At 44.0% G+C, this 26,663-nt stretch overlaps 1 protein-coding gene across 1 annotated transcript; it reads left to right on the forward strand.

The window, feature by feature from the left end:
- Positions 1–2,813: 2,813 nt before the first annotated feature.
- On the forward strand, positions 2,814–21,517 carry LOC126419611 (arylsulfatase I-like; the record flags this gene model as incomplete). Its single annotated transcript, XM_050086800.1, has 9 exons — positions 2,814–2,838; positions 3,414–3,457; positions 5,596–5,755; positions 6,117–6,340; positions 8,020–8,269; positions 8,489–8,637; positions 12,185–12,320; positions 17,243–17,401; positions 21,039–21,517. Coding segments are annotated over 9 exons (1,626 nt in total), but the record flags the coding sequence as incomplete, so codon positions are not given.
- Positions 21,518–26,663: the final 5,146 nt, after the last annotated feature.

Below are 26,663 nucleotides of genomic sequence, written 5' to 3' on the forward strand. Positions count from 1 at the left end.
ACTCCCAAACTGAGTAATCGTTTGGTTGCCACTTCCACAGAGATTTTCGAAATTTCGATGAGATATATTCTATCCGTCCTATCTTATAGCTACATCTACATGCATACTCCGAAAGCCACAGTACGGTGCGTGGCGAAGGGTACCTTGTACCACTTCCCTTTTCCACTTGCACACAGAGCGAGGGAAAAACGACCATCTATACGCCTCAGTATGAGCCTTAATTTCTAGTATCTTTTATAATTTGTCTCAATCCGAAATGTTTGTTGGCGTCAGTAGGATACTTCTGCAATCAGCTTCAAATGCCGGTTCTCTAAACTTTCTCAGTAGTGTTCTTCGAAATGAATATCTTCTTCCGTCCAGGGATCCCCAACTGAGCTCCCAAAGCTCATCCGTAACACTTGCACGCTGATCGAACGTACCACCAACAAATCTAGCATCTCGCCCCTGAACTGATTCAACGTGATCTTTCAATCCGACCTAGTACGGATCCCAAACACCCGAGCAGTATTCAAGGACAGGTCGCACTAGCTTTCTATATGCGGTCTCCTTTACAGATGAACAACACTTTCCTAAAATCCTCCCAACAAACCGAAGTCGACTATACGCCTTCTTTACTACAAATTTCACATTCCCGTTCCATTTCATATCACTTCGCAGTGTTACGCCCAGATACCTAAACGACGTTACTGTGTCAAGCAGGTCATAGTTAATGCTGTACCCGCACATTACGTGTTTATTTTTTCCACTCATACGCATTAATTTACAAAAATGGTTCCAACTGGCTCTAAGCACTATGGGACCTAACGTCTGAGGTCATCAGTCCCCTAGAACTTAGAACTACTTGAACCTAACTAACCTAAGGAGGCAGATTCGAACCTGCGACCGTAGCGGTCGCGCGGTTCCAGACTGAAGCGCCTAGAACCGCTCGGCCACACCGGCAGGCCATTAATTTACATTTTTCTACATTAAGAGCCAGCTGCCATTCATCACAGCAACTAGAAATTTTGTCTAGGTCATCCTTTACTGTCACTTATCTTTGACACCTTCCTATACACCACAACATCATGAGCAAACAATCGCAGATTGCTGCCCCTCTCTCTGCCAGATCATTTATGTATATAGGAAATAGCAACGGTCCTATCACACTCTCCTGAGGCACTCCTGATGTTACCCCTGTCTCCGATGAATTCTCGCTGTCGAGGACAACGTACAGGGTCATATTACTTCAGAAGTCTTCGAACCATTCACATATCTGGAAGTCTATTCCATATGCATGTACTTTCATTAACAGTCTGCAGTGAGGTGCCGTATCTAATGCTTTTCGGAAATCAGCTTGTTGCCCTTCATCCATAGTTCGCAGTACATTATGTACGTGAGAAAAGATCAAACTGGGTTTAGCACGAGCGATGCTTTCTAAATCCGTGCTGTTTCGTGGACATGAGCATATCGATCTCAAGGACATTTATTGCATTAGAACTCACAATATGCTCTAGAATTCTGCAGCAGACCGATGTTATGGTTACCTGTCCCTAATTTTGCTGGTCCGTTCTCTTACCGCTCTAATATAAAGGAGTCACCTTCGCGTTTTCCCAGTCGCTTGACACTTTCCGCTGGCCGAGAGATTGGCGATAAACGCAAACTAAGTAAGGGGCCCACTCTTCGTAAAAATGAATTGGGATTCCATTCTGATCTCAAATTTTCCACAGCCCTTTTAAATTCTAATACTGGATCCCCTATCTCTTCCAGATCGACTCCAATTTCTTCTGTCGCTTCATCAGACACCACCTCCCCCTCATAGAAGCCTTCGGTGTACTCCTTTCGCGTACCCGCTCTCTCCGCCTTTAACAGTAGAAACTCCATTGCACTTAATATTACCACCCTTGCTTTTAATTTCACCGTAGGTTGTTTTGACTTTTCTATGTGCTGAGTCAGTCCTCGCAACGATCTTTTTTTTTCATTCGTTTTCTTCACATTTTTTCCTGGAGCCATTTCGCATTGGCTGCCCTGTTTGTTTCTCTCTTAATTGATTTATATTGCTGTATTCCTGTTTTTTTATGGACATTTTTGTACGACCTTCTTTTGTCTAGCAACAGAATTATTTCTTCTGTTACCAAACGCTTCTTCGCAGTTACAATCCTTGTACCCATGTTTGTCTATTCTAGCCCTTTTTAGTGATGTCCACTCTTCTTCAACGGAACTGCCTACTCTGACATTCCTCACCCCAGTATCCACATCATTAGTGAACGAACGCATCACATTGTTACTCAGTACTTGCGTATGCTACTGCTCCCACACTGATTCTTCCGGACGATCCACTTCAACTTCAATCTACTCTTCATCATTACTAAATCGTGATCTGAATCTATATCTGTCCCTGGGAACGCCTTAAATTTCAAAATCTGATTTCTGAATCTTTGTATGGCCATGACGTAATCTAGCTGGAACCGTCCCGTGTTTCCTAGTCTTTTCCTAGTATACCTCCTCCTCTTGTGATTCCTGAACAGAGTATTCGCTATTACCACCTGAAATTACTCTTCTCCACTGTCATTCTTACTGTCAACTCATATTCTTTCATAAATCTTTCTTCTTTCCCTACAACCACCCTCCAATCCTACAAGATTATTAGATATCCATCTACGTTTACATACTGAATCACCAGATCAGTATCTTCATATACAATCTCTATCGACTACGACGTATATACCTGAATTATCGTAGTTGGCATTGGTTGTTTGTCGAATCTGATGAGAAGAACACTATCATTGTTCACAGCAGCTTACTCTCTGCCCCTATTTCCTATTCATTACTCTTTGCTGCTGTTGATATTACCCTATATTCGTCTGACCAGAAATCCTTGCCTTCTTTCTATTTCTCTTTACTAACCCCCACTATATCTAGACTGAGCCTTTACATTTCCCTTTTCCTATTACGTTTAACCTTCTAACATCCAATGCTGTGTCACGTAAAATGTTACTCCTTTGTTGGTTATTCCATCTTTTTCTCATGCTCACCTCCAACTTGGCAGAACCCTCCAGGAGATCCAGATGGGGGACTAATATGGGATGTTCGCCAATGGAGAGGTCATCGTGAGTGTAATTATGTAATATGAAGATCAGTGAATGTGTGATTGAGAGCTAACAGTAACAACTAGGTACTCTGGAGTTAGAAAGAAACGTGTTGCCAATTACCTTACTCGCTGGATGTTGTAAGGTGGTGTCTTGTAACAAAATGGGGCCCTGAAAGACTTACAAATGAATTTCGTTAGTATGACAACCAAGTGTACATTTCCAGTAGAACAAGGCATTGTACTGACACCTGTTATGTGCCTGACTGTTGGCAGAGACATCTGGGGAGGATGCGACTGCTGCTGGTGGTGGCGAGTGTGTGGCTGGTGGCCGCCGTGGGGCGGGCAGGGGCCAAGCCGCCCAACATCCTCTTCATCGTCGCCGACGACATGGTGAGTCGCCATGCACTGAAATCCTTGTTTGTTAAGTTTTCAAGAAGGACTGTAGGACAGATGTGCTCAACTATAGCTATAGCAGTACTTCACTGACATCAGTTGTTAGAATTATGAGACACGTTTTGTGGTAGCATTTTATGACCTCTTTGTATACTGAAAATCTCCAGTTGCTAGTGGCTTTATTAGATGGTGCAAACTGACCACATGCAAGGCAACGTTATGTTGTGTGACATGGAGTACAATGAACTCTGCTCATCATAATCACAATGCCATGACTATGGTCTTCAAAGTTAATAGTTCACTTTACCTTCAGCCAATCTGGGAACCAGGTAGGTCCAAAGCGGTCTGAGTCGTAAAGTTTACGATCTCACTTAATGCCAAGCAAAGTTCGAAAGGTTGTACTGGCAATGGAATAGAAAGTGGAAGTTTTCACTTAGTTTCGATCTCGCAAATTATTTGTCTCGTCTCTAGGTTTGAGTCGTATTACTGGCAAGCGTGATAAATCGATTGAATAATAAAGAGAAGTTATGGTTAAACTACCAACAACCACAACATCTGTAGTTGTAAAATTTAGAAGTAAATGGCTTTTCTACATTGAGTTTATACAGTTGCAGATAACAAACTGTTGAAAGGAAAGCAAATGTAACGTAAAACATAAAAACCAGGAAACAACAGCATGTGTTAATAAGGTGTACCTGTACATCTACAGAAATTCGTTTGTTCTTCAGATTTGTAAATACCCGCTTAAAGACTCAAATTTATATGTGTACGCATACTAAAGAACATTCCTCCTGCTTAGTACAAAGAAAATAGAAGCTCACGGACGACGCTGAAATTCCAGCGAAACGCCTCTAATTTACAGAAGGAAAGAAAAAAAATGGTGTTTTGCCCTCAAGGCAGACCCTCCCCCTCGAAAAGCAAAATTGTAAGTCATTTTTCACAGTGTTCAGTAAGAGGTAATCCTATAGCAGATAGTATCCTTGTAATTTGCTATGGCTAGTCACTTCTTTCCTCATTCGTGCTGGTCTATCTAAGCATTCCTTTCTTTTTTTAATCTGGATGCGAAATGTCATGAAATTCTGATTTGTCCATCGGCCTACATTCCTTAAATGGAAAATCCTGATCAGAATAAACTGGCGCTCTGAACTGACTGAAATCTGCTGCTGAGTAATATCTCCACCACAGTTCATGTGCTAGGCGCAGTCTCACGTCTGATCGCACAAAAAATCTGCATGTGTGAATACCTTAGCCATAAACTCTGTTTATTGTTCAATTGATTTACAAGCCTTGATAATAATACGCAATAGACCTAGGGGCGAAAAGAATAAACTGCGGGACGGAAACTAAGTGAAAAGGTCTTTAGTAATGAATAGAGAACATGAGGAAAAGAAATATTCTAAAGAAGATAGGAAAAATAGCACTCTACTCTGTGGTTTGAACACAGATCAATCCGAGCGTTACAGAGGTCAGTATCGGAACAGCCACAGAAACCGGAATCGGAACATTACGCTCGATTGGAAAGTAATATTGTTCATTTTGAATATTATTGGAAAAAAGTAGATGCTTCAGAGGAAAAAGAGCAGGAAGGTAATTTTTCATGAGAAAGTAGTCCACAACCTAAATACATTGCGTCAAATTTTAAAACAACGATGAAGGATAAAGGTTTGGAGGAAAATTATGTTATAAATTGAACGTGAACAATAGAAGGAAGTGGGAAAGAAGACGGTGATCCCATTTGAAGGGCGGTACTACGTAAGGTTTTAAAAATTTCATGTATCAGAATGTTTACATTTTCGGTACAGGAACTGAAATACGAAATGCTTGGAACGTCTTATGAAACTGAAGACTACCTTTGTTGGATACGCGATGTAACAGCCAAACAGGGAGGAAACAGAGATCTCTTCAGCTTATTCAAACATGTCACACCGAACAGTGGTAAACAGATATAATCAATGACAATTTGTCTTTATATTTCACGGCGCTTCCCTCAGCACCGCTGTATCTTTAATCCATTAATCCATCGTAATACGTGTGTAAAATAGTCCCAAATGATTAATAAGAAAATACGGTAGTCTCATTACAGACGTGTGCTCATGAGCTGAAGAATGCGTGTGACGTAGCAAAACGTGTTGCAGGGCTGGAACGACGTGAGCTTCCACGGCTCGGACCAGGTGCCCACGCCCAACATCGACGCCCTGGCGTACCACGGGGTGATCCTCAACGGCCACTACGTGCAGCCAGTCTGCACGCCGTCCAGGTCGGCCATCATGACTGGGAAGTACCCCGTCCGGCTGGGTGAGTCTGACGTCAGCGACGGTCCGTGCTTAGCACTGCACCAGCGCTTTCTCGTTATAGTGCCATGTGAGGAGATTATACACTGGAAACTCCACTAGTGTCTCTCAAACTTGATGTTTGTGTAAGTTCTCGTTCTGGTTCTCAACTTCTGATACCTCTCCTTCAATTGGAAGTGGGATTGTAACCTTCTTCCTTCCTACGACCTCGTCAGTAATTGATGCAGATGTGTTTTGAAGCCCCTTTCGTTTCCTCAGATAACTGCAGAGAGCAAATGCTGTTGCGTTATCAGCAGATGGATTGCTCCACAGGTTTTCCATCTACGTGTGTGCGCTGTGACATTAGACACATCGTGTTGTTGCAGGCATGCAGGGTCACGTGATCCTGGGGGACGAGGTGCACGCGCTGCCCGAGGGCAAGATCCTGCCGCAGTACCTCAAGGACCTGGGCTACGTCACCAGGGCCATCGGCAAGTGGCACCTGGGCCACTACTCCAAGGTCTACACGCCCACCTACCGCGGGTTCGACTCCCACCTCGGCTACTGGAACGCCGGCGTCGGATACTATGACTACATATTCGAGGACAGGGTAACCAGCCAGCTTCTTTTCTGCACTACAAGTCACCTCACAAAGTCGTATACTATAACGTTAGAGGCCCAAGCGCACATATCACTTAATCCCAATTGTTTCGAGATTGAATTATTAAAAAAAATGAGAGAGAGAGAAGTTAAGCTGATGGTTTTAACACTTTAGGGGTTTTACATAGCCTTCCACCACTTGAGTGCAACGCACGGAGCCTTCATAGAATCATGTGAAATAATTATAAAACTCCTTCTTTGAGATGTTGGTCAACTCACGCGTCACGTTGGCCTCAGTGTCGGTTATGTCGTCTAAGCGTTGTCCCTTCACGCGAATTTCGGCACTTTGTTGTTTTGTGGTAAGTAAGTATTGATAATCATTATTCGTGGCGATTTTTTTCCAGGAAAGGATAGTCCTTGTTTTGCATTTCAGGCAGGCATCCATGCATCGTTGTTTTTGTTTGAAAGGTGTGCTGGACAAACTCTGCACACACTTTCATCTTCTTCAAAGTATTGTGCAGAATGACTTGAACGCTGGATTTAGAGATGTTGCGATGTGAGACACAACAAAGTTGACGCACTACAGCAGCACGTCCACAGCTTAACTCTGTCGGCTCACAATTGACATGCCGAATACACGTCTGTTGTTTACAGTGTTCGGTTGAAGCTACCGCCGTAGTTCAGAATGAGATTTTCACTCTGCAGCGGAGTGTGCGCTGATACGAAACTTCCTGGCAGATTAAAACTGTGTGCCGGACCTAGACTCGAACTCGGGACCTTTGCCTTTCGCGGGCAAGTGCTCTACCATCTGAGCTACCCAAGCACGACTCACGCCCCGTTCTCACAGCTTTATTTCTGCCAGTACCTCGCCTCCTACATTCCAAACTTTACAGTAGCTCTCCACCGTAGTCCTCGAGCTGATGTCTTGTATACGCCAGGAATAAAGTCAGCCTCTTACCTTTCTTTAGAGACGGTGTATTCACTACCACAGCTTAACTACAGTCTCAGACCTTTCTCCTGTTGCGATAACGAGATACTTCTTGATGTCAGTCTGTACTCCGCACTGAACACTTCATCCGACAAATGTTATCAGGTACATACGTGCCTCGTTGGTTTCAGACTTAGGTAATATCTCCACATGGCGGTAAACAAAAAGTTCCACTTTCCTGTCATTGTCTCGGAATAGCCTCTGTTTGATATCCTGAATGGACAAACACCTGTGATGTTATTTCCCGTCCATAAGATGCAAAATGTTCTGCGTATTTTTAGTACATCAGCCAGGTGTGTAATGAATTTGGTGATTTTAGTATCTGAACTCGTCATTTCATAGCGGTCCCTTACATTATAAAGCAATATGAGCATTAGATTTACGTGTGTCATATTACGACGGTGTAGTCGATTACCCGTCGGTAATGGCTTCTTAACCAGAGGTATCTTTTTTCTCGATCATTAATTCATTTTTTGATAGGATTGTCACAAGAAGTATAGCAATTTCTTGTTATTGTGGAGAGTAACATGAGCTTGTTGAGTAAAACCACGTCGCACATGTGGTTGAGTGATATCCTTTCGGTAGATGGTTTCTTGTCTACCAACTGTCCTTGACACGCAGTGTATAAGACGCGGGGAACAACACGAGCTTCTCTGAGACAGTGTCCCATCGGTAGCTGAGTGCTGCGTTTTCCCCGGCAGGGTGCCCACGGGTACGACCTGCGCGAGAACCTGACGACGGCGTGGCAGTACAACGGCAAGTACGCGACGGACGTGTTCACCGAGGAGGCGGAGCGGCTGATCCGGGAGCACGACACGGAGCGGCCGCTGTTCCTCTACTTCGCGCACCTCGCCTGCCACCCCGGGGACCACTCGCAGCTCATCAACGCCCCGCAGGACCTCATCAACAGCTTCTCCTACATCTCGCACCCCGACCGTCGCATACTCGCAGGTGAGCCGTTTCGCAGCTCTGGTTACACTCTCTTACTGCTTTCCGTCCTATGAACACCTTCATCACCAGTGAGGTGTTGCTGGGATGGAACGATAAGTGTCCAGAGTGGTACTTCAGCGTCTTGTTCATAGCTTATGGTATTAATATGACTCAGATATTGTTATATACCACGGTCTGTAAATTATGGTATAATAAGTGGGAGTGTTCTTGTGTTGACAGCGGTGATGGCAAAGATGGACGAGTCTGTGGGGCGTGTGGTGACAGCCCTGCACGAGCGCGACATGCTCAACAACTCCATCATAGTGTTCGTCGCCGACAACGGGGCGGGCAGCGACGTCAACTGGGGCTCCAACTTCCCGTTCAGAGGCGTGAGTCGAGTTCTCCTACACTCTCATAAAGTCCGAATAGTGTTGCGTTATTTTGGACACATTTTCTTAATGAAATGTAGTCCCCATCATAGCCATCCTCCGTAGCTGAGATCGCTAACACACGCCTTTGTCCTGGAGCTTACTCTGAGGCAGGCTGGTTCGAATCCTCGCGGTGGACAACATTTCCACTGATCTTTTAGGTGCTATTCGAGAGAAAAAGGCTATTTTCCGGCACGAGGTTTCACACTCTGTCTCCTCTTTTCACCATAGTACAACATAAACATAACACTAGCTACATAAGCCAAGCTCTATATAGATCCAACTGTCTTGCAGCAGTGGTAATACCGGTTCCCGTCAGGTCACCGAAGTTAAGCGCTATCGGGCTTATATGGGTGACCATCCGGCCTTCCGAACGCTGTTGGCAAACGGGGTGCACTCAGCCCTTGTGAGGCAAACTGAGGAGCTACTTGATTGAGAAGTAGCGGCTCCGGTCTCGTAAACTGACAAAACGGCCGGGGGAGCAGTGTGCTGACCACATGCCCCTCCATATGCGCATCCAGTGACGCCTGTAGGCTGAGGATGACACGGCGGCCGGTCGGTTCTGTTGCGCCTCCATGACCTGTTCGGAAGGTGTTTAGATTCTTAGTTTAATCTCTATATAGCCACATGTGAAACACCTCTCGCATATACGTAAGGAAAGGTGCCAATGAATGAGTGTAGAGGAGGCTAAGCCGAACCAGTGGGATTTCAAAATCAACGTTATCATACACTTACGTTTTTACTACTCTGTAGCGTCAAGTGTCCTAATTACTACGTAGTAGTTGCATTCTTGGTTTTGGAAAGACCACAAAACTCTTACAGAGGGTATAGAAAGATGTCATTGCTCTCTTCCTACTGTTGGTGGTTCCTCTGGAAATATGCAACCCTGTCTATGTTGGTGGGACACGGTAGAAGAGGAATGGGAGAGCTGCAATATTTCACAACTGATTTATTAAACAGCAAAAATTACGAAAGGTAATTACAATATTCACATCAAATAGACATATTTGCTCGAACTTAGTTCAGCCTGTAAGCAAATCAGAATATGAGACTCAAATTTACAATCCCATTCAAAATGGTGAACTCTATTAAACTATAATTATTCGAAAATTATAATCTTATATTTTTTTTATAATTTTCAATGCGATAGGGTCCTCAGCTGCGATGAATTTTTTGAATGATTCCTTGAAGCCTTCAGTTTCCATTTTCTTTATTTCCTGTACGATTGTACAATTTTGGCCTTAGACCATTTTCAAGTATTTTATGGATGAGTTTTTGGTAACAGATTATGTCATCTACGTCTTTGCTCCTATGACATCATGTTATGCTCATAAATTAGTTCGAGGTGTCCACGCTATTTTAGTAGCACGCTACTTTCGACCAGTTGTTGCAAAGCTTACCAAAACTTCATCCATAAAATACTTGAAAATGGCGTAAGGCCGATACAATCGTACAAGAAATAAAGAAATTGGCAACTAAAGGCTTCAAGAAATCATTCAGAAAAAATTATCTTATATTGTTGAAAATAGTGGCTTAGTTCACTGTCTTAAAGTTAAAGATTTGCCTCAGTAACTAGTGCCCCTATTAATAATGTTTTTGATCACAATATAACCTTATATAAAAGGCCAGCTTTAGCAGCCGTTGGATTAGAGATATTACGAAAAAATATCGGCAAAGACACGAACAAAATTCATCCAACAGAATGAAACGCTACTCTCCACAGTAACTGGTGACTGTGGTGACTATGGAAATGACTTACGCAATGATATTACTCCAAACACCAAATGACCCTAAGAGGAAGTAACTGCCATGAGAGGAATACGATAAGATGTTCTATGACTGCTTCGCCAACACGTCGAGTTCCGGCACCAAATCCCTCAGTGTCCCTCGCACCAACAGAATGAAAGCTGAGGTGGACAGGCCGGCTCGCAGGTTGCCGTCCTGTCCAACTCTCAGGGAAGACTCTCCACAGGCGGAATGTACCTGTTTGCCTGAGCCAACGTGAGGACATCAGGGTCCTCTATATGGTCCAGCGGCCTAACTTGGCAACACAGCCGGGAAATCCACCTTGAACGAACCGTGCCGATCGCGCCTCAGTTGGTACTTCTGTAACCGTTCCCGTCGCCGGCATCTCCAGAAGGCCCCAAACACTCTCGTTGGATCTTCTGCTTCTGCAACCTTCTGGTGTTCCCAATTGAACTTTCCATATTAATCGCATTCGTATTGCCTCACCTGCCCCTTGAAAGATGCTGTGTTTCAAATAACATCTGATCACAGTTAGAGAACTGTTTCAAAAGTAATGTATTAAATTTCCTGGTCAACCTGTGTCTTTTCAGTGGTCAGGAAAGATTCGGCGATTCCGTAAGAATGATGGTGGCTCTTCCCAAGTTATGTATTCACTGTAAGCATACTTTTTCGAATGTATTTCTCAGCTATTGTTCTTCTACATAAATTTCTTTCAGAGGAAATGAGGAAAAGAGATTCAGTGAATTAAAAGTACATGTTATATTTCGTCACAGGGTGTTTCAATGTCTTTGCGGCAAACGTCTTTCTGATCAAGTTTCGTTAGAGAAAAAATGTTCACTGATACGACCCACCGACGCCAGCTGTCCGTTAGTATTCGCTGGCTCTATGAGGGCAAAGTTTCACCGAACTAGCAGAGCTTGTTTTCTTTTGTAGTATACTATCTACCCCAGTAAAGTGATAGATTTTCAACAAGAATACGTATGAGTCTCTATAAGCGGAGAACATTGTTTTAGAAGCGAATCAGGAACTTCAATTATACGCGTTCTATCGCCTGTCCCACGGAGCAGATGTCTGGTTGATAGGCAACACACACAGCATACCAGGGCCGCGAGGTGCCTATACCCTGATGCCTATCAAGTGCATAACCTGCCTTAAAAGTGCCTAGCGTAGCGGGGAAGCGTCAGCGAACATTTTGTCTCTAACAGAAGTTTCTCCCCATTGGCGTGATCTATCAGCCGTGACTCTGAAACACCCATTACATGCAATACAACAGTATCAGAAATACTCGCAGAAGCCTACAGCGCCATGGTCAACAAGTACAGAACAAATTTTGAAATACCAGAAGACTCCTTCTGAGAGGCACAATATATTACTTCCAACGATATAGTAACCGTGTAGTGTTCATCATAGGGAGACTGGAGGGAATCCCTTACATGCAAGGATATAAAACAGAGGTTCTTTCTCACAACACTCGAGAGCGTAATGCGGAAGGGGAACCATAGTGCACGTGTACGCACTTCATAGCTTCCTCCGTATACTTTGCGACGGTTTGCGGAGCAGTAATGTAGCTTCAGTACGTGCAGTACATATTCTATCTGTGTCTGCCTGAAGAGCTGTAGATTTGCTGTATTGTGAAACAATTGTTTTCCCTATGTGCTGTGTCCCGAAACGCTGCATTTAATTTCTTAGCTGTAGAACATTATACTCAATTTGTAATACGGTACGTGTCATGCTGTGACGTGTCGTGCTGTTTTGCTTGCAGATAAAGAACAGCCTGTGGGAGGGTGCGGTGCACGGCGTGGCTGCTGTATGGAGCCCGCTGCTGCAGAACACGTCCAGGGTGGACCACGAGCTGATGCATATATCGGACTGGCTGCCCACGCTGTACGCCGCAGCAGGTACGTCCAGGGGATGAACGTGAGGAGGTGATGGGGAGACGTATGTGTGCTCACTTGGGAGGGCACCCAGGGAAACGATCACATCTGGTGCCATTGTCAATACAATTTGCATGTAACGGCAGTATTTCCACACAGGTACGTCGAGAGCAGTGTGGAAGAGGGGCGGAGCTCGATTGTTAGGAGGGCTGGCCACCAGAGCGGTCACGAGAAACGTTGGTCAAACTACGCAGTCCCACCCTTGTTGTTGTTGTTGTTGTTGCTGTTGTTGTTGTCTTCACTTCGAAGTCTGGTTCGATACAGTTCCCTATGCTAGTTACTTCTGTACATGCCCCTTGAGCCCTACCACTAAAACCAACATCCACTTTAACATGCTTGTTGTATTCGTATCACGGTTCGATCTATAATTTTTACCCCACTCTTCCCTCCATACCAAACTGACAATTTATTAACGTCTCACAAGGACTCCCTTCAATGCCAGGTCGAAATTTCAATCTTCAATAAGGTTCGTTAAGTTGATGGTTGGTTTGAAATGTCATGATCTTACGTCTTTCAGTTCTGTAGCACTGTTATGCAACTATCCATTGGTTCCATTGATAATGATTATGTTTCACCAACTGCGACATAGTCGCGTATACAAACAGTGATCCAATATTGTCAAATGATTTTTATTCCAGCCTCTGATCGCAATATGAATTCTTTAGACGATGACCGGTTTCAATCAGTGATGACCATCTTCAGATCTTTTTCACACCATGTCCTTACGGCCTTATCAGTTTAGGACACGGTATAAAAAAGATCTGAAGATGGCCATTACGAACTGAAACCGGTCATCGTCTAAAGAATTCATATTGTGGTCAGACACTGGAATAAAAAAAATTGATGATGCTATTGTTTGGTTTGTGGGGCTCTCAACTGCGTGGTCATCAGCGCCCGTACTCATACCCAATCTGTACACAGTCCAATCGAGCTACATTCATGAATAGTGATGGAATGGTGAGGACAACACAAACACCCCGTCTTCGGGCAGAGAAAATCTCCAACCCGGCCGGTAATTGAACCCGAGACCCCGTGATCCAGATGTAACTAGACCACGAGCTGCGGACCCATTGGATCCATTGAAATCACTATAACCCACGTCGCGAGCGATTTGGTGAGCGTAACGCAGAAGGTCACTATCATACACATCCTGTAAATTGTATCGAGCATACTTGAAACACCAGTTTTGGTAATAAGTGTTCCTTGTCCTCTCTTGACAGTCCGTTGTTTTACTTACACACTACAATGGTGCACTGCTGCAAAATTATTCGACATCTAGTATCTTACTATGCAAAGAATGACCTTGCATGTACGTAATTATTTATAGTACCTTCTCCTTGAACAACAATTGTCCTTTCCTACGTTTCACTGGAGACGGGATTTGTGGCTTCCTGTCTTGTAAACTACATAGCTGTACACCTGTTTCTACATCGCTTTCACTTGTTAAGCACGTATCGTTGTCATTGTACTCCTCATGTACATTGTCCGAGCAGTCGAGCGTATACGACACCACGTACTTTCCACTGACTCATACAGCAGAAACGCTAATATTTCGTCTGTGCCATTTCTTTCTCACTCATCGAAATTCCTTGAGTTCCTGTTCGATGAAATATCAACTACGGTAACTGTTTTTGTAGCTATAATGCAATGTTTGCTTTGTTTATCATTGCTATTGTTCTGCCTGTATCAACTCCACTAGCAGTATAGCACTATTGTGAGTTACTCGTCGACTAAGTAGTTTAGCTACGCTCCGTAGTCTCATGCTGTGGTGCTGTGCTCGCCAGTGGATAATTGCTGTCCCGCCCCTGCTGCCATTGGCAACAAACATTGTGATTTCATGGTAGGCAATGTGTGGAGTGTCAAACGCCGTAAACATCTTTGGTCTTTTGCGATCCTGCACTCAAAGCGTTTCTTGTCAGATGGTAACCTGTCAACCGATTCCATCTTTTAGACAAATTGTGCCATATATATCTTATTCTCCCAGTTCGATTCAGCGCCGCTCATTAGTTGTTCGATCTCCCAATCTAATTTCGAGAATTCTTCTGTAGTTCCCCATTTGGACACCTCCTGTTCCCTTCTTGCCTTAACAATGTATCATCCATGTTTCACTTCGGTACGATGCTACACTTGACAGACAAATACCTCTCTTGTTCGGCCGGCATCAGTTATTTCGCTGCCCAATTGCCCAGATTAATCTGCTACTGTTAGTCTCCCATTTCCCAGCCTAATCCCCTAAGCACTGTATGATTCAATTCAGCCTCACTCAGTTACCCTTGATTTACTTTCTTTGACGTTCTTTTAACTTAGTACAGATTTTTCTGAAATGTGGTGCTTCAGAATAATGCTGAAGATTATATGCTAATAAATACGTACTAAATCAGTGAAGGAATGAAATTTGTGGCACAACTTGATTTAAAAAAGGGGTCGCTTTATAGGACACATTCTGAGGCGTCAAGAAACTGTCGATTTGCTAGTGAAAGGAAGGGGCGGGGGGACGGGAGGGGGGGGGGTTGAAAGTGGAGCGGGATATCAAGGCCTGAAAACAGTAAGCCGGTGCAAATGGATGTTGAATGTAGCAGTCATGTACAGATAGACAGGCTCGCACAGGAGAGATCAGGATGGAGAGCTGCATAAAACCAGTCTTAGAACAGAAGACCACAAACAGCTACTTAAAAGAACAACGTCTGTAACCAAAAACAAATGGTCCTTTGAGTTAAAGTGTGAATGTATCGTAGCAAACTCTTCATTCTGCATTAATATTGAAACGTCCTGAAATTTTATTTTCATTGTAGCTACATCCAGTACAGCTATTCTGGATATACACAAATTCTTCTAGATAAGCTTTATTGTGGTATGAGTGGGACAGTACACAAATGGTTTAATTCATACTTAACTGGAAAGTTGCAAAAGGTTGAAATTAACAGTACAGATAGTCTACAAAAACCAGCAGAGTCCTCTAACTGGGGAAGTATCAACAATGGTGTCCCACAGGGTTCAATCATGGGTCCTTATTGTTCTTAATATATATTAACGACTTGCCACTCTGTATTCACGAAGATGCAAAGTTAGTTCTTTTTGCTGATGATACAAGTATAGTAATCACACCCAAGAAGCAAAAATCAGCTGAGGAAATTGCAAATAATGTCTTTCAGAAAATTATTAAGTGGTTTTCTGCAAATGGACTCACTAAATTTTGAGAAAACACAGTTTATACAATTCTGTACAGTAAATGGCATAACACCATTGATAATTGTGGACTATGAACGGAAGCCTGTTGCTAAGGTAGAATACTCAAAATATCTGGGTGTGTGCATTGATGAGAAATTGAATTGGAAGAAACACATCAACGTTCTGCTGAAACGGTTACGTTCAGCTACTTATGCTATTAGGGTTATTGCAAATTTTGGTGATAAACGTATCAGTAAATTAGCCTACTATGCCTATTTTCATTCACTGCTTTCATATGGCATCATATTTTGGGGCAATTCGTCATTAAGAGAGAAAGTATTCATTGAACAAAAACGTGTAATCAGAATAATAGCTGGAGCCCACCCAAGATCACCTTGCAGACATTTATTTAAGGAACTCGGGGTATTCACAGTACCTTCACAATACATATATTCACTTATCAAATTTGTCATTAATAACTCATCCGAATTCAAAAATAACAGCAAAATGCATAGCGACAACACTAGAAGAAAGGATGAAATCCACTATTCTGGATTAAATCTCACTTTGGCGCAGAAAGGTGTGAATTATGCTGCCACAAAATCTTTGGTCATTTGCAAATAGTATAAAAAGTCTGACAGACCAACATTTAAAAGCAAATTAAAAGAATTTGTAAATCACTAATCCTTCTACTAATAGATGAATTCTTAGATATGAAGTAGTAACTGGAAAAAAGAAAATTAACTATTTTGTGTTAAGAAAACTTATGTTAAAGTGACACGTTCCACATCATTACGAAATGTCGTACTGAAACTTCCTGGCAGATTAAAACTGTGTGCCCGACCGAGACTCGAACTCGGGACCTTTGCCTTTCGCGGGCAAGTGCTCTACCATCTGAGCTACTGAAGCACGATTCACGCCCTGTTCTCACAGCTTTACTTCTGCCAGTATCTCGTCTCCTACCTTCCAAACTTTACAGACGCTCTCCTGCAAACCTTGCAGAACTAGCACTCCTGAAAGAAAGGATATAGCGGAGACATGGCTTAGCCACAGCCTGGGGGATGTTTCCAGAATGAAATTTTCACTCTGCAGCGGAGTGTGCGCTGATATGAAACTTCCTGGCAGATTAAAACTGTGTGCCCGACCGAGACTCGAACTCGGGACCTTTGACTTTCGCGGGCAAGTGCTCTACCATCTGACCTACCGAAGCACGACTCACGCCCGGTACTCACGGCTGTACTTCTGCCAGTATCTTGTCTCCTACCTTCCAAACTTTACAGAAGCTCTCCTGCGAACCTTGAAGAACTAGCACTCCTGAAAGAAAGGATATAGCGGAGACATGGCTTAGCCACAGCCTGGGGGATGTTTCCAGAATGAGATTTTCACTCTGCAGCGGAGTGTGCGTGTAGGAGACGAGATACCGGCAGAAGTAATGCTGTGAGTACCGGACGTGAGTTGTGCTTCGGTAGCTCAGATGGTAGAGCAGTTGCCCGCGAAAGGCATAGGTCCCGAGTTCGAGTCTCGGTCGGGCACACAGTTTTAATCTGCCAGGAAGTTTCATATCAGCGCACACTCCGCTGCAGAGTGAAAATCTCATTCTGGAAATGTCGTATTCATTATTTATGGAACAAGGATTAATGTATGTATGTATGTATGCACACATATGAAGCATAAAAGCAGGCCCATATTACTGCCGCTGACGGAGCTGCCTTTTCCAGGAGGTAATGCGTCAGACCTGCCGGACGACCTGGACGGCGTGAACATGTGGCCGCGGCTGGTCTCTGGAGAGCCCAGCCAGCGCACGGAGATACTCCTTAACTACGACGAGGTGGCCGAGAACGGCGCCGTCCGCGTCGGCGACTGGAAGCTCGTCAAAGGTCAGTAGCATCCCTGTCCGCGCTGGCGTTATCTGGAATACCACTCCACATGTAACAACAGTACTAACGGTGCAAAGGCACAGTAAGTAGACAAGTAGATATGCTGCGCGATCTGTGGGTCCAATGACCATAGAGACCAGAATAGATAACTCTGATGTGTCCATTAGAGATATAACTACTATGTGTTAAGAGCTAGTGATACTTTATTTCGTAGATCGAAGATTAGTTTATAACGAATTGTCTCGGGAACTAAATCCAGCGGTAAATCGGCAGGAACAAGAGGTTTCTAGAGGCAAGTAGTTCTTCAGGTATGTATATATTACTGATATTTTGCTGAAAGAGTTCTGCCATGAAAGATAAGAAAGCTCGTACAGCCAAAAGTCTGGAGAAGAATCGAAGGGGCACTGTAGGATTTAGCTCTAGAAAAGGCAATAGTGAATTCCAATTAATACCAGAAAAACGATTGACATAGGACAGAGAAACATCTATGACTTTCTTTAGCAGTTAGTTAACTGGCAGAGCATTGAGAAAGGGAAGTACGAAACATAGACTGAATAGTTTTTTGACGTTGGTATGGATCTGAAGCTATAGAATGCATACTGTAATGATGTAAGACAAAAACTTTAAGAGCGCAAGAAGCGAGAGTATATAAAGAAGTAATAGCGACGTGAGGTTGGCCAGTTGCATTTAGTGTATACACAATCTGGTCAAAAGTATTCGGACACCCCTTTGTAATGAGAATTTGACGTCACGACAGGCGGATCCTCCAGTATAAAAAGATATGGGCAGTATTGTGGTATCGATGGGTTCGCCAAGAGAGCTCAGAGACTTTGACCGTGGACTAGCCATTGAACATCTCCTGAGAAACAAATCCAATGGGGACATTTCAACCCTTCCAAAGCTGCCCAAGTTGACTTTTTGCAATGTGATCAGGATATGGAAACATCACCGAACAACCACAGGTAAACCAAGATCAGGTAAACCTCATGTACTGATGGAAAGGGACTTTTGTGCGGGCAGTTCATTTCCGTAGTAAGTCTTAAACGAAGTTTGAGGTGGTGCAAGGAACGACACCACTGGATATTGGACGACGAGTCATTCATAGAGATGGATCGTGCTATACCTGTAATAATCCAGTGGAAAGATTTGGATTTGGCTAATGCCTGGAGAACGTTTCATGCCGTCTAGTGCCAACAGTGAAATACAGAGAAGGTGATTGTATGATATAGAAAGTAAAATTCTATGTACCGACTTGACAGAAAATCCTAGGAAGTTCTGGTCTTACGTTAAATCAGCATATCCAGATAATGAAATTGAAACAGAGGATGACACTCGTAAACCTGAAATACTAAACATCTTTTTCCAAAGCTGTTTCACAGAGGAAGACCGCGCTGCAGTTCCTTCTCTAAGTCCTCGCACGAACGAAAAAATCGCTGACATAGAAATATGTGTCCAAGGAATAGAAAAGCAACTGAAATCACTCAACAGAGGAAATTCCGTTGGACCTGACGGAATACCAATTCGATTCTACGCAGAGTACGCGAAAGAACTTGCCCTCCTTCTAACAGACATGTACCGCAAGTCTCTAGAGGAACGGAAGGTTCCAAATGATTGGAAAAGAGCACAGGTAGTTCCAGTTTTCAAGAAGGGTCCTCGAGCAGATGCGTAAAACTATAGGCCTATATCTCTGACATCGATCTGTTATAGAATCTTAGAACATGTTTTTTGCTCGCGTAACATGTCATTTGTGGAAACGCAGAATCTACTCTGTAGAAATCAACATGGGTTCCGGAAACAGCGATCGTGTGAGACCCAACTCGCTTTATTTGTTCATGAGACCCAGAAAATATTAGATACAGGCTCCCAGGTAGATGCTATTTTCCTTGACTTCCGGAAGGCGTTCGATACAGTTCCGCACTGTCGCCTGATAAACAAAGTAAGAGCCTACGGAATATCAGACCAGCTGTGTGGCTGGATTGAAGAGTTTTTAGCAAACAGAACACAGCATGTTGTTCTCAATGGAGAGACGTCTACAGACGTTAAAGCAACCTCGGCCTTGCCACAGGGTAGTGTTATGAGACCATTGCTTTTCACAATATATATAAATGACCTAGTAGATAGTGTCGGAAGTTCCATGCAACTTTTCGCGGATGATGCTGTAGTATACAGAGAAGTTGCAGCAATAGAAAATTGAGGTGAAATGCAGGAAGATCTGCAGCGGATAGGCACTTGGTGCAGTGAGTGTCAACTGGCCCTTAACATAGACAAATGTAATGTGTTGCGAATACATAGAAAGGAGGATCCTTTATTATATGATAGCAGGACAAACACTGGTAGCAGTTACTTCTGTAAAATATCTGGGAGTATGCGTGCGGACGATTTGACGTGGAATGATCATATACAATTAATTGTTGGGAAGGCGGGTACCAGGTTGAGATTCATTGGGAGAGTCCTTGTAGTCCATCAGTGTGGGATCCTTACCAGGTCGGGTTGATAGAGGAGATAGAGAAGATCCAAAGAAGAGCGGCGCGTTTCGTCGCAGTGTTATATGGTAAGAGTGATAGCGTTACGGAGATGTTTTGCAAATTCAAGTGGCAGGCTATGCAAGAGAGGCGCTCTGCATCGCGGTGTAGCTTGCTGTCCAGGTTTCTAGAGGGTGCGTTTCTGGATGCGGTATCGAATATATTGCTTCCCGCTACTTATACCTCCCGTGGATATCAAGAATGTAAAATTAGAGAGATTCGAGAGCGCACTGAGGCTTTCCGGTAGTCGTCTTCCCGCGAACCATACGCGACTGAAACAAATGGTTCAAATGGCTCTGAGCACTATGCGACTTAACTTCTGAGGTCATCAGTCGCCTAGAACTTAGAACTAATTAAGCCTAACGAACCTAAGGACATCACACACACCCATGCCCGAGGCAGGATTCGAACCTGCGACCGTAGCGGTCCCTCGGTTGCAGACTGTAGCGCCTAGAACCGCATGGCCACTTCGGCCGGCACGCGACTGGAACAGGAAAAGAAGGTAATGACAGTGCCACATAAAGTGCCCTCCGCCACACATCGTTGGGTGGCTTGCGGAGTATAAATGTAGATGTAGATAAAGTGTCTTTCGTGGTTAGGGTGTGGCTCCCTTATTGCACTTAAGAAAACGGTAAATGGAGATGGATGTGAACACATTTTCCAGCATTGTGTGTTGTGAACAGTAGGGGACAGAGATGATAATTGATTGTATCAGCACGATATTGCGCACTGTCGTAAAGAAGTATCTGTGAGGCGTAGGCTGGTGAACAATAACATTCTTGAAATCCATTTGCATACTCAGAATCCCAACCTGAACCCAATGGAACAGCTTTAGACAGATTTAGATCACCTACTTCGCTCCAAACCCCAGAATCCAACATCATTACCTTCTCTGTTTTCCGCTCTGGAGGGAGAATGGGCTGCCATTCCTACAAAGACGTTCAGAAACCTCATTGAAGATGTCCCCAGCATAGTTCAAGCCGTCATAAATGTAGAGGTGGACACGCCCCGTATTAATATCCAGTAATATGTGGCAGGATACTTTTAATCAGATAATGTACGTAATACTGTAAGTAGTTTGGACAACGGCAGTAACAGCTGTGTTCGTGTGGCAGGTGTGCAGAACAACGATTATTACGCGGGGGCAAGTGGGGCTGAGGACCCGCTGTTCACGCCAGCCTACGACCCACAGGAGGTGCTGGCCAGCCCAGTGGGGCAGGCGCTCTCCAGCGTGGTCGGTGCTGCCCCGGAGGTGGAGGACGTGCTGCGGCTGCGCGCTGAGGCGACCGTGTCCTGCCCGGAGCGGCCCGCCCACGGGCTGTGCAACATCACGAGCAGCAGCGGCTGGTGCGTCTTCAACATCAGGCAGGACCCGTGCGAGGCAGGCGACGGCTCGCCCGCCGACATGCCGGAGGGCCTGGTGGACACTTTGCTGGAGCGGCTGGAGACGCTGTCGCAGCCGCTGATGCCGCAGCCGGGGGCCAACGTCACGCAGACCGCAGAGGCCGATCCCAAGCGCTGGAACAACACCTGGGTGCCCTGGGTCGACTGCCTCCAAGACGAAACGGATCCCATGTGCAACGTCATCACGTAGATACTTCTCACTCTCCCAACACCTATTTTGTACCAGTACTTTGATGTACCTAGTTGAAATACCAATAAAAGTGTGTCACATATCTTACTTCACGATTTTCTCTGAGTATCAATTCCAGTGGAAAACCAACAAAAGTTGCCTTCATTAAATAGAACAATATAGAGGAATCTTCGGTAGATATCACAGAGGGAAGCCAGCTCCAAAAGCCTATTTATGGTGGCAAAAGGTCAAATCTGTGGCTCAAGACGGTTACCTGACTATCTTCCTCACTTCACTAGACTGGAACCTCTCTATTCCCGAGGCACTGGGAGGGCTAGGGGTGATGGGCGACTAACCCCAGCCGCCTTTTACCACAGGGAGATCTCCAATAGTCATCTTGACAGCAGGCTGAGTGGACCTGAGGCCGTCCTAGAGGGGATGGAACGGGATAAATCCTCGACCTGGTATCTCCTGGGCTGGAGCCTAATGATCTACCTGCTAGACCGTGACGGCCATCGGTTTACGATGGCGTCCTCAAGAAAGCAATTCGTACAAGTAATTGCAGTAAACACATTGTCCAGTAGCATGCAACGTAAGACTAACTCAAAAATATGCCATCATAGATAAGTAACAGGTTTTCAACATTCAGAGTTATCCATCTTGATGTATGTAGAATAAATCCATTAGCTAGCTTGCAGCCGTAAACGAGGGAAACACATGATCTACAGGACTTCAACAAGTACAGAGAAGAGCATCATGAGAGTGATGAGGAATATGCCTTACCAATGTACAGGCTTCAAAGCCAACATCAAAGTACCTACTCCATATTGCCATCCCATTCTCAAGTGAATGAGAATCCTATATAACCTTCCAGACCTTCTATGAACTGTCTATGTCTGTTAGCTTCCACATGACTCCTAGTGACATAAAATTATATAGAGCATTTGTGAGCGAAGTGGAAGAAATGATTGCTAACAGTCCAGAACATTATATGGTTAGCCAGGTGAGAGACTAAGTCGCCCTCACTGGAGAAGAGTGAAAAACATAAAAGCGAATCTATAATGAAACCGCTATCTGACATTACGTGTGAAAGACTCTAAGACTAGTGCAACTTGTGGATATACATTAGTACTGATTATTGCTGCCGTTCATCAGATGGCCACGAGTCACTGTGGTATTGAAAGTGTAGCTGTGGTCGTGTAATATGTCTTGTTCAAAACCGAAGGGAATGTCTATAGTTGAGACCTATATTCGTCCACAGCCATTTGTATTAACACGTCAAGTGATCATAGTAGGAAAAATTCGGAACGTCAGTTACCAGCGAAGAGTAGCATACACGATTTACTGAAAAAATTGGCCAAGTGCGAGTAGGGTTCGCGCACTGAGTGTTCGGTACAAACTTAATCATGTATATAGATAGTTTATTTGCGCCTATAATCAAGAATCTGAAAGATTTTCCTCTTTTATAGACAATGGCAAAATATCGTCCCCGGGAATTCCAAGACCGTATCAAAATCTCTACCTCAGACTAGCCTGAAGATACACATAAAATCGAGCACGGGACTTCAGTTTACATATAAGATATAAAACATTTAATACAACATTTTATTTACTTACTAAAACATGATAACACATTTCATTTTAACATGCAGTAATATTTTTCTGTTATTCTTTTGATGGCGGATAAATGCGGTGTAAGTTCTGATGGTAAAATAATATTTTATATGATATAATTACAATTTTTTTCCTTTACTTGTACTGTGGAACCTTGCTTGTCGCCAAATTTCATGAATCTAGGTCAACGTTTAGTACCATATAGGTTTTGATGAATGAGTTTGCGAGTATCAGAATATGTGCCGTATCTTTTGCCGCCGTTTTGGATGTACTGACTTAGAAGCTAAATGTGTTACACCGCCAAGGGATCGTAGACCTTACCCTAAAAACTGTGTTCAACAGGTTAGGTTTAAAATATAAAACGAAATAGGCAATCTGCCTTTACAAATCCACAGACCACTGCCGGTAATGAAAAGAGACTTACCGGCAGCCCAAAAATATAAGCACACAAGTTATCCATCAACCAGGTGTTAAATACAGAGGGTTTCAGAAAACTGTAGACAATTTTTGATAGTTAATATCTTTGAAATTTTTCGAGGTAGCGCAGTCCATTGTTTTCTCAACAGGTCTCAGCGCGCGTTTTGCAGCAGATGACAGTGCATCAATGAATGATGTATGATTTTCATTTGAGCAACGCACAAGTGGTATTGGAAGTGCGAAATCATGATGGATGTACAACGGCAATGGCATAATGTGTACGAACTCAGCCACGAACACGTACAAAAGTACCGGCTGTTAATGGGTGGTGTGGTCTGCCATCGCGCTGTTTGATTGAGCCACTCCTCTTTGACGGTACTGTAATTGATGAGGTGTACCATTTGGGATAAATCTGAAGCCGACTGTTCAGGATGTGCATAAGGAAAGGTCTGGCGGACCAGAAAAATCAACAAGTCCAGCTTCCAGCGCCACTGTGGTGCAACATTTTACTCGGTCATCTCAAAAATGTATGGAGCAGGGTGCACGTGAAAGCTGGATCAGCCGACGAACCGTACAAAATATTCTGAAGGCTGCAAAGTTGAAAGTGTACATTCCAAGACCATGCGTGATATGAACGAGGACGACCCGGATCGACGGATAGAGTACTGTGGGTGGTCTGAAAGCATTCTTCGCGAGGATGAACGATTTGCATGGTTGGTTATCTGGTATGACAAGGCACAATTCAAACTGAACTGTACTGGGCTCCTAAAAATCCTCAGATTTTTGTGAACAAACATTTTAATCTACCGGGTGTTAATGGGTGGTGTGGTCTGCCATCGCGCTGTTTGATTGTGCCATTCTTCTTTGAAGGTACTGTAATTGATGAGGTGTATCACCATGTGCTGCAAACATCGATTTTACCTGCCATCCGAGAGGTGTGTGGAAGTGCAAGATTTTATCTACAACAAGACTGCATTCGCCCTCACTACCACAGAGGTGTCAGAGGCTACTTGGAACACAAAGTGGACAATGGAGAGCTGTTGAGTACTCACCACGGACTCCAGATCTTACATCTCTTGATTTCTACCTGTGGAGGACCTTGAAAAATGAAGTTTATCAGCAGAAGCCAGCTACACTGAACGAGCTACGGGAAACCATCGAGTCGTCCTGTGCGGCTGCCACACCAGCAACACTGACAGACGTAGTTCGGTCAACAGGTCAGCGGAATCGATGTTGTTAAGCATCCAATGGGGGTCACTTTGAACACAAAAAATAACCTTCCCAACGTGCGACAATTGTAACGGTATGTCATGTTCTTACATTAATATGAACTGTTAAATAGTGTCTACATTTTTCTGTACATATCTTGCCTAAAATTCTTCATGAATTAGAGCTGAAACCATGCCACGTTTCAACTGTGCAACAGCTGTAGCAGACTGCCTTCTGGAAAACATTGTTGGTGGACAGATAAACCTAATGTATTTGATATCAAACGAGGCATGATTTCATTCATCGGGCCATAGTGATTCGGGGAACGCAAGGAATTGGATTGTGGGGAATCCTCGCGAGATATTCGAAAATCCATTCCACGATAAAAAAGTTTGTGTTTTGTGTAGCAGTTTCCGGTAATCGTATAGCGACAACAATATTTTTAGCGGATTATCAACGCCGGAATGAACTTCATAATTTTTGAAGAACTGACAATGAAAATGCCGCGCAGAGTGGCCGCGCGGTTGGAGGCGCCATGTCACTAATCGTGCGGCCCCTCCCGCCGGAGGTTCTAGTCTTCCCTCGGGCATGGGTGTGTGTGTGTTGTTCTTAGCGTAAGCTAGTTTAAGTTGTGTCTAAGTCTAGGGACCGATGACCTTAGCAGTTTGGTCCCTTAGAAATTCACATACATTTTTGACAATGAAAAACAATAAAGCTTCTTCCAACAAAACGAAGCAATGTGCCAGACATCAAACATTTCACTTTTACAAATGAACGAAGAGTCGATAGTGGATAAGGGTTGTTATTTTGTCGTTTGGGGCGACTTAGACGAGAGAGTTAATGTATCTCATCCACACGATATTGATGAAGTGGAGGTGGATATCCAACGAGAAATCAACCGGCAAGAACGTTTTTCGTCAGACGACTCTCAATACGATCAGTCGAGCAAAAAAAGTGCATCGATCCCCACGGTGATGATTTTGAACATCTTTTATAAAAATAATGTTGAGCCGGTGCGGAGCTGTTTGGAGACAAGCTGCTGGGTTAACAAAACTCTATACAGGGTGTTACAAAAAGATACGGCCAAACTTTCAGGAAACATTCCTCACACACAAATAAAGAAAAGATGTTATGTGGACATGTGTCCGGAAACGCTTAATTTCCATGTTAGCGCTCATTTTAGTTTCGTCAGTATGTACTGTACTTCCTCGATTCACCGCCAGTTGGCCCAATTGAAGGAAGGTAATGTTGACTTCGGTGCTTGTGTTGACATGCGACTCATTGCTCTACAGTACTAGCATCAAGCACATCAGTACGTACCATCAACAGGTTAGTGTTCATCACGAACGTGATTTTGCAGTCAGTGCAATGTTTACAACTGCGGAGTTGGCAGACGCCCATTTGATGTATGGATTAGTACGGGGCAATAGCCGTGGCGCGGTACGTTTGTATCGAGACAGATTTCCAGAACGAAGGTGTCCCGACGGGAAGACGTTCGAAGCAATTGATCGGCGTCTTAGGGAGCACGGAACATTCCAACCTATGACTCGCGACTGGGGAAAACCTAGAACGACGAGGATACCTGCAATGGACGAGGCAATTCTTCGTGCAGTTGACGATAACCCTAAAGTCAGCGTGAGAGAAGTTGCTGCTGTACAAGGTAACGTTGACCACGTCACTGTATGGAGAGTGCTACGGGAGAACCAGTTGTTTCCGTACCATGTACAGCGTGTGCAGGCACAATCAGCAGCTGATTGGCCTCCACGGGTACACTTCTGCGAATGGTTCATCCAACACTGTGTCAATCCTCATTTCAGTGCAAATGTTCTCTTTACGGATGAGGCTTCATTCCAATGTGATCAAATTGTAAATTTTCACAATCAACATGTGTGGGCTGACGAGAATCCGCACGCAATTGTGCAATCAC

The sequence above is a fragment of the Schistocerca serialis genome, chromosome 9, assembly GCF_023864345.2.
Source record: "Schistocerca serialis cubense isolate TAMUIC-IGC-003099 chromosome 9, iqSchSeri2.2, whole genome shotgun sequence".
NCBI classification, from domain to species: domain Eukaryota; kingdom Metazoa; phylum Arthropoda; class Insecta; order Orthoptera; family Acrididae; genus Schistocerca; species Schistocerca serialis.